Source organism: Acartia tonsa, chromosome 14 (assembly GCF_053477335.1).
Source record: "Acartia tonsa isolate MP-2025a chromosome 14, ASM5347733v1, whole genome shotgun sequence".
NCBI lineage: Eukaryota > Metazoa > Arthropoda > Copepoda > Calanoida > Acartiidae > Acartia > Acartia tonsa.
This window is the reverse complement of record NC_137273.1, coordinates 30,824,882-30,837,928: the sequence shown is the minus strand read 5'-3', so window position 1 is coordinate 30,837,928 and position 13,047 is coordinate 30,824,882. Positions and strand designations below refer to the sequence as shown.

At 31.0% G+C, this 13,047-nt stretch overlaps 2 protein-coding genes across 2 annotated transcripts in view; both read left to right on the top strand.

Moving 5' to 3' along the window:
• The window catches only part of LOC145305407 (unconventional myosin-XVIIIa-like), a 201,893-nt gene that overhangs the window by 113,284 nt on the left and 75,562 nt on the right, over positions 1-13,047 (top strand). The window contains exon 34 of the mRNA XM_080147025.1: positions 12,147-12,224. Coding sequence (XP_080003151.1) covers positions 12,147-12,224 — 78 coding nt within the window. The remainder of the gene's footprint in view (positions 1-12,146; positions 12,225-13,047) is intronic.
• LOC145306318 (uncharacterized) lies at positions 2,288-5,958 on the top strand. Its single transcript, XM_080148400.1, has 6 exons — positions 2,288-3,040; positions 3,175-3,261; positions 3,871-3,988; positions 4,478-4,554; positions 4,746-4,794; positions 5,641-5,958. The coding sequence occupies exons 1-6, from the start codon at positions 3,009-3,011 to the stop codon at positions 5,956-5,958; spliced, it is 681 nt and encodes a 226-aa protein (XP_080004526.1). The 5' UTR covers positions 2,288-3,008.

Genomic DNA, 13,047 nt, shown 5'->3' with positions numbered 1-13,047 from the left:
AAAGAAAAAGAAAAAAATTTTAAAGGGGGGGTGCTTCACCCCTATTTTTAATTTGAGTTCAATAAAAAAAATTTTTAAATTTTGGGGGGGTAATTTTTTTCTAGGGGCGATTTATCTTGGGAGGGTGGTGGTACCCTCCCCCAAAATAATTATGAACCTTCCCGGGACCTATGAGAAGCTACCCTGTTAAGGAGAACCCGATCGGTTCAGCGGTTAGTGAGATTCTTCGTTACAAACATACAAACACACAGACCTATTACTTTATTATAAGGAAAAATCTTTATAACCTCGTTGCCTATGATTACTGCATTCGATCTTATTTAATAAATTATAGGAAATCCAAGTTGAAACACAATTGATTCTCAAAGTTTAAAGATAGTTTTAAGTTTAACCCCTTTTATGTGTATTGTACATATTTTAAGTAGAGAAGATTCTATAGAATTTGGGTATGTCCGTACGTCTGACAGTTACAACGGATTGTGGATTTAATAACATTTTGATTTAGACATTTTAAAATTTAAAACATTGGATGATGATCCTATTGAACAATGATTTCTAGAAATTCCTAAAAAAATATGTTTGACCTTAAGCAGAATCCTGTAATAGAATTTGTTTTATATACCTTTAAATTAACATTCTACTTATAAAATTCTGTTCATTTATTCACCCTTTTAATCTCAGAGCTTCGCTTTAAAATGATTTTGTCATCCTTGTTTAAATGCTTTTGCATTTAAAAGTGTGACTTCAAATCAATATTAGAGAAAACATTATAATAAACAATTAAAAATATAATTTAAAAAATAACCTTTTCTGTATAAGTATAGATGTATAATCCATACAACTACCTGGCTCAATTGGTGGAGACCCTTTTCGTATGCTAAAAAAACTTTGTTGTTCTTATGTAGGGACTCGGCTGTGTTTATATTTCCTTCCAACGCTAGTAGCTGATTTCAAAGATCCAATACAAAATATATTTCATGCCCCCTTTATTATTTTGCTTTAATTCTTAAGTTCTAAAATAAATTTTTATTGTAATTTAATATTACATATATATTAAATTCAGCAAAAAATAACACTATAATTTGTCGTTTTAAATTGAGGCAGAATAGATATCCATGTCCACGAAACATCCCCTGAATTAAAATGAATCTGTATGCTTTGCCAATGGATTAATAGAATATAAGGATATTGTGATAGAATTTTTTACCCTATGGCTAATATAATGATATCCCCTCCCCTCCCATGGGAGAACAAATTGACCATTATCTTAGGATCATATTAGCAACCTAAATTGACGACACAATATCCACTTTTTCAATATCCATTGTGATTTGCCTTTCTGAAAAATATTTTCGCACACTTAGTACCAAAGTTTTAATATTAAAGTAGTTCGGGAGATGAATCATGAGTAAGCATTCAAAGAAATAAACGTCCTTAGGGGGAAGGGGTTGCCCCAATAACAGGCGCATCACATTACCATACACAGTTGAAACTATCAGATAAAGGCCATGCGTTTAAAGGGTGGGTTGTCTGCTAGGTATTAGATTACAAAATACCTTCGGTGCTAGGTCACTTTAAAAGATAAACTAAACTTGGTCTGTAAGAGTAACTGTTTTTTTTTGACTGGCGAAAAAGTTAATGAAAAAAAAGTAACTTTGATTTATAAACCTTGAACAATTGTCAAGATTTTAAGACTTTCTAAAACTTGACTGCCGTCCAAACAAGCATCTCTAAGGGTTCACTCACAGTAGCAATTCACAGGAAAAAATATGATTTGTCTCTTAATATTTAGACAGTCAAAATGCATTATTTTGTTGAAACTTTTATTGATCATTCTTATTGGAGGATAAGTTATTGGAATAACAATTTTTATGCGGTTGTCATTTTTACAAAAATTTGTTGAATTCAATGGACACTTCATATGAATGGGACAAAAAAGTTATACTAAAGCTCAATAACAAATTAATAAAACTGTAAAATATAGGATTAGGACCTGAATTTAAAATCAGAAGATCAAGAAAATATATGAAAAATCTATTTCTAGAATATTTAAAATCTTTTGAGAATTAAAGTGAAAAATAGAGAGCTAGGATAGAGATAATTTTAAGGATAAAATAGAAAGTTTAGGCCACAATTTGGGAAATAAAACAACATAGAGAGTAATTTAAGGAGGAAAGGGGGGGGGAATTAAGTTATGCAAAAGGGAAGTGAGAAAGGAAAGAGGGAGTTTAAAGGGAAGTGGGAAAGGAAAGTTGTGCAGTGAAAGGGAAGTGAGGGACAGGGATAATGTCAGTGTTGACCTACACATTCACCCAGCTACACACACTCTTATACAGTGCTCTATAGTTATACACAGTGTAGTAGTTATATACATAATATATACTACATATATGTAGATAGATAGATAGTGAATAGGATTAAAGTGACCTGAGTATTTGAGTAGTGCACTGTTCCTCCCCCTGAACTGAGTGTACCTGTCCCTATCAGCTCCAGCTGACCGCTCACTGCCTGCTGCTGCTGGACAAGCAATTTTTTTCTCAGGAATTTTCCAAGTGAATCATGCAATTTTTTTGTTATTTACTTTCTTTTTCATTTAATTTAAGTAATTTTTAGCATTAAATTTAAATTTTGAAATTATTCTTAAGTGACTTAAGTGATATAAATCAATAGTGAATAGGTAATTATTGTAAAATAATTTTGTTTACTGTCATTAATATCCTAAAAAAAAATTAAAAATCTAGTTTTTAATTTATTAATAAGAACAAAAGGAAAGTTTATTATGCACTAGTAGAATTGAAAGTGATAATTTTAGTAAATTCTTTAGGGTCATTAAAATTCTTAGCTTTCTTAACTTTAAAAAATTGTTTAATATTAATTTCATTATAACTATTAAAATACATAGGTTTTTACAGCAACTTAAGTTAAAACTAATTAAAATATTGATTTAAAAGTTCATAAAGCCTTGAAAATTTTGACATTAGTGACAAGATCCAACCCCATCAGTTTATATGAGCAGATTTCTCAAGCCCAAGTCTCAGGGGTTAGAAATATTCAGAATTTAAAATATTAATTTAATATTTGAGCACAGCCAAAGCATATTTGCCAATTGCAAACCTTCATCTAAATGTTACACAATAAAAAAATTAATTCTGAACCAACCTTCAAATTAACCAGGGAAAGAGAGAAGCAAGCGTACCTTGAAGAAAGGTACAAGGGTAATCAGAACCTTCAGCTCAAATCAGATGTACCTATTAACTCCAGGTGCAGAAATGTATCATAACAATAATCCTTATAAAAGTAACAGGTTGTCTGTCTATACTAAAGCATCTTGCTAACCACTGGTCTATTAAGATTTTCCTTTACAATGTAACTTCACATAGGTCCTAGGAAGGTTTATAGCTATATTGGGGCTGGTTATCACCTCAGTACCAAGAGAAATCGCCTCTGTAAAAATAACTTAAAATTGGGGAGGACTCAACCCCTCCTCCTGTTAACCCTCCCTCCACTTCAAAGGCCCATAGTTTTCTAGGGGCGTAACTGTTAGTATAAGAAATTTCAGTTTATATTAGATCATTAGTTAACTGCTAAAAAATTATCATTATGTATAAATCTAGACGTTTGGGAAAATTAGATAATATGTAAAAGTTCAGAACATGTTTACCTGAATTTAAATTTTTCTCATGCATTGGGCAAATTGACAGACCTAATCTGAAATCTGTCCATCAGTATTCTAAACATTGGCATTCAAGCTCTTAGTTTTTAAATTATACAAATCAGGGGATATTTGAGAAATATTAATGAAACTTTAAAAATAGGGGATGTTTATAGACTTTTCAATAGCATTTGATACATGCTAATGATTTTCTGTAGATTGAAAGAGTATGTAGGTGGGTTGACCACTCCTTTGGATCGCAGCAATTCAGGGTCCAGCAATGGTTCAGGGGGTTCTGGCAAGTCACACTCAAGCAGTGGATACAGTAGCATAAAGGTTCATTCTATAAACTGTGCAAGTGCTTAATTTTATTTTATCATAGTGGTTACCTTGATCTTTTTAGACGCTTTTATTACAAAATAAAAAATGCAATGTCATTAATTTTATCTGCAAATAGCCAGAGTCTCAATTGATTTTGCAAGCTTCAAGGTCAATGTTTGTTTCAATGATGTTTCAAAGGCTTTAGACATCATGTATCTGTAACTTATGCAACATAATCCCCAGCTTAGTGAAATAATGAATTAGCTTGTTTATTTTGATTGTGGAGTTGCAAAAGAAAACATGGTGTGCAAGTTTGTTACAAACATTACTTCAATATTGATCAAATACATTCTTTAATTTCTAATATACATAATTTACCATTAGTATAAATTTTAAACTTCATCTACAGAATTGATTTGATGACAAATTTGGTAACATTGTCAAAAAGTCTTTTAGAACTCAAATTTAAATCTAATTGGTAATTTTGCTCTGTATAAATTAAAGAATGAAATAAAGTCTGGGGGACTTCATGTGGAGGTGGAGAGTGAAGAGGAGGAGGAACCTAAAACAATTGTTCAAGGAAAAGATAATCATTCTCTTTAAGATTATCCCCAGAATCCTTTTTTGTTTCAGTATCTTTCATATAGAAGCTCTTTTATATTTTATTTGCTTGATTGGTACTAGCCCTTGAAAATATTATTTATGAAATCAAATTTAAATGCTGAAATTAACATAAAATAATAGCCTGAAATGAATATTATCTAAAATAAGGTCAACTGAAACTTAATGCAAAACAATCAGAAGTTGGGATAAAACAGCAGGAATGTGGTTAAAATTTGATAAGCAAATATAAATGCTAGGAATAGAACTTTAACGTACTTGGCCAAACAAACTGTACTGCTACAATATAGATGAAAAGTAAGTAAATTGATGTAATACACAAACAAAATGTCAAAATTCATATGTGAAAGGGGAATATAAAATTATTACAAGAATTAGATCTTAATTAATTCCCCCCCATTTACCTTGACATAAAAATATCAGATTTACATAATTTCAGGACATTTAAATATGTTGTTAAGCAAGTTAATCTAATTTACATGTGCTCATAAAATCTTTTTAATATGCATTAAATGCAATTTTGTAACATAAAAAGAATAAATAAGAAGCATGAAATTTAAATTTTAGTGCTGATTTTTTTCTGATTTTGCACTCCAACTTATAGGCCAAGGCCTGGCTAGTTATATTGAAATTGAAAGTGAATAATTTTATTGCTTTTTGCCAATTAAAAATTGTAGGAATTTCTTATTTGGCCAGTGAAATATCATTAACTTACATCAATTTAAAGTAAAAAACAATATATAAGGCTAAAATAGTTTTTGCGTCCCATCAAAGTACCTAGCAACCAAAGAAAACCGAATATACCCTATATTTTTTTATAAATAGATAATAAGGGATGTTGTTTTTTTTGTAACTATCATCTGCGCATGGTTCAACCCTGCAGGTCCACCCCCTACCTAACAAGCTTAGAATAACAAACTGACTCCGCTCCCCTCCCATCTAAAGGGGGAAGCATTATTAGCTTGCTTGGCACTCTGAGGGAAGCTCCCAAATTGTTACAGCAAATTTATAACTGATGCAGAATTTCACCACACTAATTTCAACAGCTCCAGATGTCTGAAGAAAAACAAAACGGTGGTGGTCTAACCTCTTCAATATCCAGCTTTCTCAAGCGAACTGAAAACATTGGTGATAACTTTAAAACTCCTCGCATAGACGTTAGTGATTTCTCTCCCTATGTACGTGATACCCTTTCCCCCCTTCGTGACACAAGGGCCTCTTCTGTTGCTAGGGCCAGTTCAGTGGCACGACAATTTGAACCAGTTTCTAGTTTCACACGTGGTAGCTCAGTGGCGCCATCTTTGTCACAATTCACACGTGCAAGCTCTGTTGCAAGAAATTATGATCTCAGGGAAAAAACATAACAAACCATTATCATAATTGGAAATAGAATAAATTTAGCCATACTTAAATATAAATAGAAAAATTGGTTTTAATTGTTGAAAAAAAGAATAAAATTGTTATGCATTATCATTAAATGAATACTTTGTATAACTAGTTTATACTATAAAATTAAGTTATGGAATTTCCAGTTCCCGAGACCCCTATTACAGCAACATAACCAGATCAGCCATCTCACGACCCTTGCGGGAGTCTAGTTTACCGCCAGGCAGTGTGTACAATGGCGCCTCCTATGGAGCAAATAGTAAACCATATTCCTCAGGTCTTGCTCCACTCCAAGAGAACAGACCCTATCTTTCCCCAACATCTAGGAATAATGAAAGCTGAAATAACAAAATTATAGAAAATTTTATCTTTTGCATGGATATGACAACTGCAACATTCTATTTTTCCTTTATTGTTAGCAATTATAGCATGCTTCTGTTCAATGAATTCTAAAAGTAATAAATTAGCTTTAATGTGGATAAAAAAAATTTAATGGTTTGGTATATAGGGAAATATGAAAGCTTTAACTTGTTGACATCCTAGTTATGCCGCGGATCGGTCCATTAGATCCCCCCTATCACCGGGAAGGACGGGGGGATATGGTTATGAGCAACCTAAACCTACTAGGTTATTTATTATACATTTAATTCATTTTTTACATAAGAAAGAGGTGTGTTTTCACTTAAACCTATAGTGGAATCACCAAAACCCAAATCACCAAAACTTTAATATTTAGTTTGGATTTAGAAAAAAATGTGGGATTCTAATCCTGCAGGGTTTATTCCAGTGGTGCTCTATTAACTTTACTTAACCTAACCCTACTTACAATTATTACGGTTTTAGAAACAGTTTTATATGTTTTGTAATAAGAATAGTTATTTCTCGCATCGTATTAAAAAACAGCTTTCCGCGGATATAGAATGTACAATTATAAGATTAAAACCAGTTTTTTTTTAGCCCCGAGGTGTCAAAGGCATCGGCTAAAAAAACTGGTTATAATCTTATGATTGAAATTTTTATATTCGTAGAAAGCTGGATATAATACGATGCTAGACATAGTTTTTTCGTATGGATGAGAACCGGTTCCTATCCACCGGATTCGAATGAATACGAGAAAACAATGTTATTCATATTTAAAACAGCTTGACATTAACAAAGCATTTGATTTTTATTGAAACCATAAACGTGATTAAATCCCTCACTGCTTAGAATCCACTATAATTGCTTTTCATTTTCTTTAGTAAATTATAACAGTAAGCTGTTAACCTTGGCCCATAACTGACAAAAATAATGTATAATAAAACAAAAATCTGTAAAAACAAATTAGCTCATCTCTCTTTCTAAAAGACTTAATTTTTGTTTTCAATAAGATATATAAGGACGTTTATATTTTGTATTCTAAGTCGATAAGTATTTATTTCATCTCAATGAATAATTTTTAAAGTTTTTCTCTATTATTCTATAAATATATTACATTTTTCAAAAATTTATGAATTGCTGCGCTGTTTCTAGGAATTTTATTCCATGTTAAACATATGCTTTAGATTTAATTTTCCAAAATATCAAATATCCTTATCTACCTCATATCTATTTTTATCCAGTATCATTTACTAATTTCATTATCGCCTTTTTAGTAGCGAAGCTACTCTTTGATTTACTTTGTTGTCTGCCCGTCTGCCTATCATTTCGTCCCAAACTTCCTAAAAATTGTGCAACTTCCTGTTCAGTGATTTTAGAGGTCTTACTTATATTTAAAGAGGGAAGGTTGGGTATAAAATAGCCTAATACCATCCCAAGGCTTAAATTTGATAATAAAATAGTTATGAAGATCATAACGAGGAGATAAACAAAACAGAAATCATACTTGTTTATACAATACTGGGTACTGCTCCCCTAAGCATCCAAGGGCTCTGTATTAAAAGGTATAGGGAAAGATAATAAATAGCCTAAAACCATCCCGATACTTAAATCCTTATAATAAAGTAACATGATCTCTGTATGTTTGTCTGTCTGTTTGTACCGAAGGATCCTGCTAACCGATTCTCCTTTACAGGGTAGCTTTTCATAGGTCCATGGGGGGTTTATAACTTTTTTGAGGGAGGGTACTACCCCAAAAGAAATCGCCACAAGAAAAAATTCTCTTCCCCCCCCCCCCCAAAAAAAAAAGACTTGTTTACAAGACTTAAACATAACTAAGGACTCAATAGTTCTTCTTTTTAAATAAATATCTGAAAGCTTTGCTTCTTTGAATATGCTCGTATTTTTTAAAGAATGAAACAACAATTTTTTGTCTCCCTATAATATAAGTCAAACAATAATTATCAGCTACTCTATAACTAATCATTTTATCATTAAAATATCTTCTTAAGATAATTTACTGTTTCTGTTTATTTTAAATGACTGTAAAAAGAGTCATCTTAGACGATTTCCTTCAAAATAAAATAGTAATTTTTTTGTAAGTTAAGATATTTCATACAAGTCCTTAAATGATTATGGCTAGTTTACATTTAGATTTAAGTCATAGTATAGTTTTAGAATATTTTTCTCCCTACTGCCTCACCCTTTAGACAAGTTAGAATTGTCCTATCGATTTCAAACTCTGTACGGTACTTTCTGTAACAATCATATATATTTGGCTGCTTTATCATACATTTTAACTGTATTGGAAAAACATAAAAAACTTAGACGATAAGATTAATTGAAAATTCACAGAGCCTAAAAATAATGATTACTCTGTTTTACACTTTTAGGACAATATAATCTGTTTTATGTATTTAAGTAACAGGATGTTTGTCAGTATGTGTAGATAAAAATCTAGCCCCTAGTTTTATTAAGAAGGAATATAAGAATATGGAAACACTAACAGTTTTTAGTAGCAGAGCTACTCTATAATACGGATGAAATTTAGTGTGGAGATTCAATTTAACTTACAGCCTTTTAAATCTTTAAATGTCAAAAAATTACAATCAATGTGCTAATGATTAAAAGAACATTTTCAATTATATCAATCGCATTTAAACTAAGGAAAAACATGAATGTATAATAAATAATTTGTGGACATATAGGTTCCGTTCATTAGAAGAAGAATGTAATTGGATTCTAAGTGGGAAAGAAACCTTACCAGGAATATACCTATCTATATAATAGATGCGCTTCTCCTCATTGAAATAAAACAAGGACAATTAGTTACAATAAAAGCATGTAAAATCAATGATTTTATTTTGTTCAATATATCACAAAATATATATTCTAAAATAGATTAAAATTTGATACTAGAACTTTAAAATATGAATTGGTAAAAACAGTCAATAAATATAAAGTTTAGACTGTTTTACAGGCGAACAGAAAGACAGACAAACGGACGACCTTTATGATAATGTAGCAATGGCTATAAAATACTTGGATATATTGACAGGGGGAAATTTGTAGTCAATTTAGGTTGCTCATATTAGCTAATGGTCAGTTCGTTCATCTAGCAGGAGGGGCGCATCGTTATTTAAGCCAGCTGTGAGCATTACTTTTTCAGAGTAGATAAAATCCATTACAAAATCCAAGAAATAATATATCAATAAGCGGAATGGTACTAAAATTTGTTTACAACAGTTAGACTTCAACAAAGCCTTTATTACTTTTTATTAATTTGATGGGTGATGTTAAAACTGTCTTAGTTAATAAATTTGACAGAATAGATGAAGATGAAAATACATTGGATGATATAAGCGGGGATGAAGTAAGTAGAGAGATATCTAGATAGATAGTTAGATAGAAATTAGATACCTAATAAGATAGATATTAAGAATAGAGATAGAAATGAGACATAAAACTTATTAGATTTAGAAAGAGTCCATAAATAAATATATAAACATAAATAGAATAGGTATTAGATAAATAACAAAGTTTTTTATGTGGATTGTCTATTTAGCTTTGTTTGGAATGGCCTTTTTTAGCAAATTTCTGTATGCATGCAATAAAAATAAAGTTTGTTATATATTTTGTCTTCTATAGGCTTTCACTTTTAAGACATACATATTTTCATATATTAAAATATAACATATTAGAAAAAAGTATATTGAATTGAGAATTTGATTATATAAACAATTTTTAATATGATTTTAGGTTAATTTCTAGAAATTGAATATAGCGTCAAACAATTAAGCCTTTGAATTATTTCCTTATTGATAACAATAAAACATGCTTAAATGAAATAATTGTTTAAGTTAAGGGCTGATATACATTTTACCCCAGAAGAGAAAGATGGAAACTGTAATAGACTGTAAATCATGCCCCCCAACAATACAAGTTTTATAAACTTGTTCTGCTATTTGTTTTAGGCTGTAAGATTTGTTCACGGTTGGATTATACAGAATTAACAGTGTCGAAACATCTCCACCCATGATTTTAATTTACAAAGGGGTCATTTGCTTAATCATAATTTTGAGGGAGATTAATATATCCTTTATTGACCTCTCCCTGTATTCCTGGTCCCCAATGAAAGCTATATAACCCCAAACATCCGCATACACAAATACCAGATCATTTATTTTTTCCCAATTCCTTATAGCTCTTGCAAAGCAAGGACAATCAAAGCCATAGGAAGCAATGAGAACATTGTGATAAAATAAAAGCAGTTTATATTGAAAATATTATTAATGTCGGAAAATGCAGGAGTCGATTGATTTAGGGGTTAGAGGGATCTTAATCAACAGACAACAAAAGACCTTACTACCTTGATGTAATAGGAAAACCTACTAATAAGCAAGAAAATACCATGACAGACAAAAAGAAGAGCATTAAGGAGTAGCTGCGCTACTAAGAAAAATGTGCATTTTTTGCTATGGTCATTTGCGAAGTCCAGGTTCATGTTGTTAGCTGCTGTAGTTGCTAAATTATCTTAAGTGTGCAGTGAGTTGCAATTTTGCAAAGAATAGTTATTCATCTTTATATTGACTGTTTTCTGCGGATAGTAAAATGAAAACTTTTAATTTTTTGTTTTGACAAACTATGTTGTATATCAACCAAATATTTGCATGTTGTTATTGTTATCAATAAAGATAAGAATTTAAAAGAAAAAACATTATTATTATTGATGTGCATATATCATCAAATGTTAAGATTTAAAATGGTTATAAGACGGTCTAGAAAAAGGACTAATAAGCAACAAGTATAATGATATTTTTATGCAAATATCCTAGGAGAAAAAGTAGCGGTTTTTTTGTCTTAAGATTAAAAGGTCTCTGTTTCTGTTCCGTTTCTGTTTCTGTTCCGTTTAGCATTTACTTTTCTAGAAAGCTTTATAAATATCTTGGAGTGGTTTTAGGCTATATTATTGCCCTCCCTCTCGCTCCTTTTGGGGCCTGGATCGAAGTAACTTGGGGTGAAGCCAATAGTTCTAGCATATAGCATTTGTAGTTGTTATTAAAATATTAAATAGCAATTCGAAATTTCTAGTTCCAACTATTTAGGCCTTCCAGTCGTGTCAGAACTCTAGACGGACTAGCCGCACCAACTCAGACACAACGGTAGCCCTTAGATAAACCAGGGCTCGTCAGCCGCTCTGTTTTCGGGCAGCTACGGTTTTCAAAAATGTATTGCGGCTATTTTATTCGTTGTCGCGAAAATATAAAATAGTGGTCGGCAGCGGCTGTAGTTTGTCAATAAATAGAGCTGCTAGCTATGTCAACTTTATATTTATAAGGGATCTTAAGGGATAAGACAATGGACGATAAAGTAAAATACTCAATTTAAAAGTCCAAAGGCTCCTCCCTAGCAGCTTTATATATAAAAAGTGGCGGCCGAGCCCTGGGATAAACTTAACACAAAACTTTAGTTCAAATTTATTCCGCTTAGTAATGCTTTTTAATTGCATATAGAATATATATAGATGTTAGTTAAATCCATCAGAACATAAAATTAGTATTTAGACTTAAACTTAGCTTTTATTAATAATACTTTGTTTGCTTTTTTTAGGTCATTTTAATATATTTCTTTATTTTTTTTATAATTATTTAACTATGTTTGGTGTTTGATTATGTTTTATATTTGTATAGTTATTGCATGTAAGATAATGTAGATTTGCATGAAGAACTCTTTTAAAATGTCGTCGTCTGTGCTGAAAATTTTCCCTGATTTTTCTCTAATCTAATTGCGGATTTTTTCTCTATTTTAGTTGAGCGAGATGACCGCGGATTTAGCGGATGAACAGAGTGCTTCAGCCCTAGCTACACAGAGATTAGAAACAGAACAGGTTTTTTCTATTTTGTGTAGCAAAAGTGCGTTAAAAGGGCGCCTAAGCTTTTTTAGAGGGGGTAAATTGAGGGGTTTCAAAGGTCTGATGGTGGGTATTTTAAAGTAATTTTTTAAATTTTGAAGGGATGAAAAGAGGGGTTTCAAAGTTGGTTGTTTATGTTATAGTGTTTGTGCCCCTAGCTTCTTAAAGGAGAGCTGTGTTTAAAGGGATAGGAAAGAAAAATAGCCTTAAACTATCCCAAGACTTGAAATTTGAAATAAATTGAAACCACCTCAGGATCTATGTAAAGCGCTTCTTGAGAACTCAATCGGTTAAGTAGTTTTAAACTACGGAAAAAAAACTTTAAAACTTTGTAAAATTGGTTATATCCTGTATATTGATTTGATATTTTTTTATTTTATTTTGTCCAATCCCCATATCCCTGGACCAATTATATATATATGTTTATGAAAAAGATAGCTATGTCCTTTTTAATTTTGATGAAGTTACAAAATTTTAAAAGGATTTTCTTGTCCCAATATTTTGTTTAAGTTAATTTAAAAACAAATTCTTTTGTAAATATTTTAGAGTCTGCTTAAGTCTACATTTTTCTTAAAATATGCTTACATTATACGATAAAGCTAAAAGTAAAATGTTTAACAATAAGTAAAATCTATTTAAGATAAGGTATACATATCTACGAAATATAAGATAGATCTGCCTAATAATAATTAAAATATGGTTTATACCTCTGATATGGTAGGTCTGATTTATTGTTTTCTTTTCAGTGAAGCTTCATATATGTCCTGGGCAGTATTTTTGTTGTATAGGATAGGTTTAA

Bases quoted from the DNA above. Each gene is read 5' to 3' on its own strand.
- LOC145306318 (XM_080148400.1), top strand. From the start codon at position 3,009: ATGAGCAGATTTCTCAAGCCCAAGTCTCAGGG. The intron at 4,555-4,745 runs AAAAGATAATCA...TCTAAAATAAGG, and splicing joins CCTAAAACAATTGTTCAAGG to TCAACTGAAACTTAATGCAA. The intron at 4,795-5,640 runs GAATGTGGTTAA...TAATTTCAACAG, and splicing joins AAGTTGGGATAAAACAGCAG to CTCCAGATGTCTGAAGAAAA.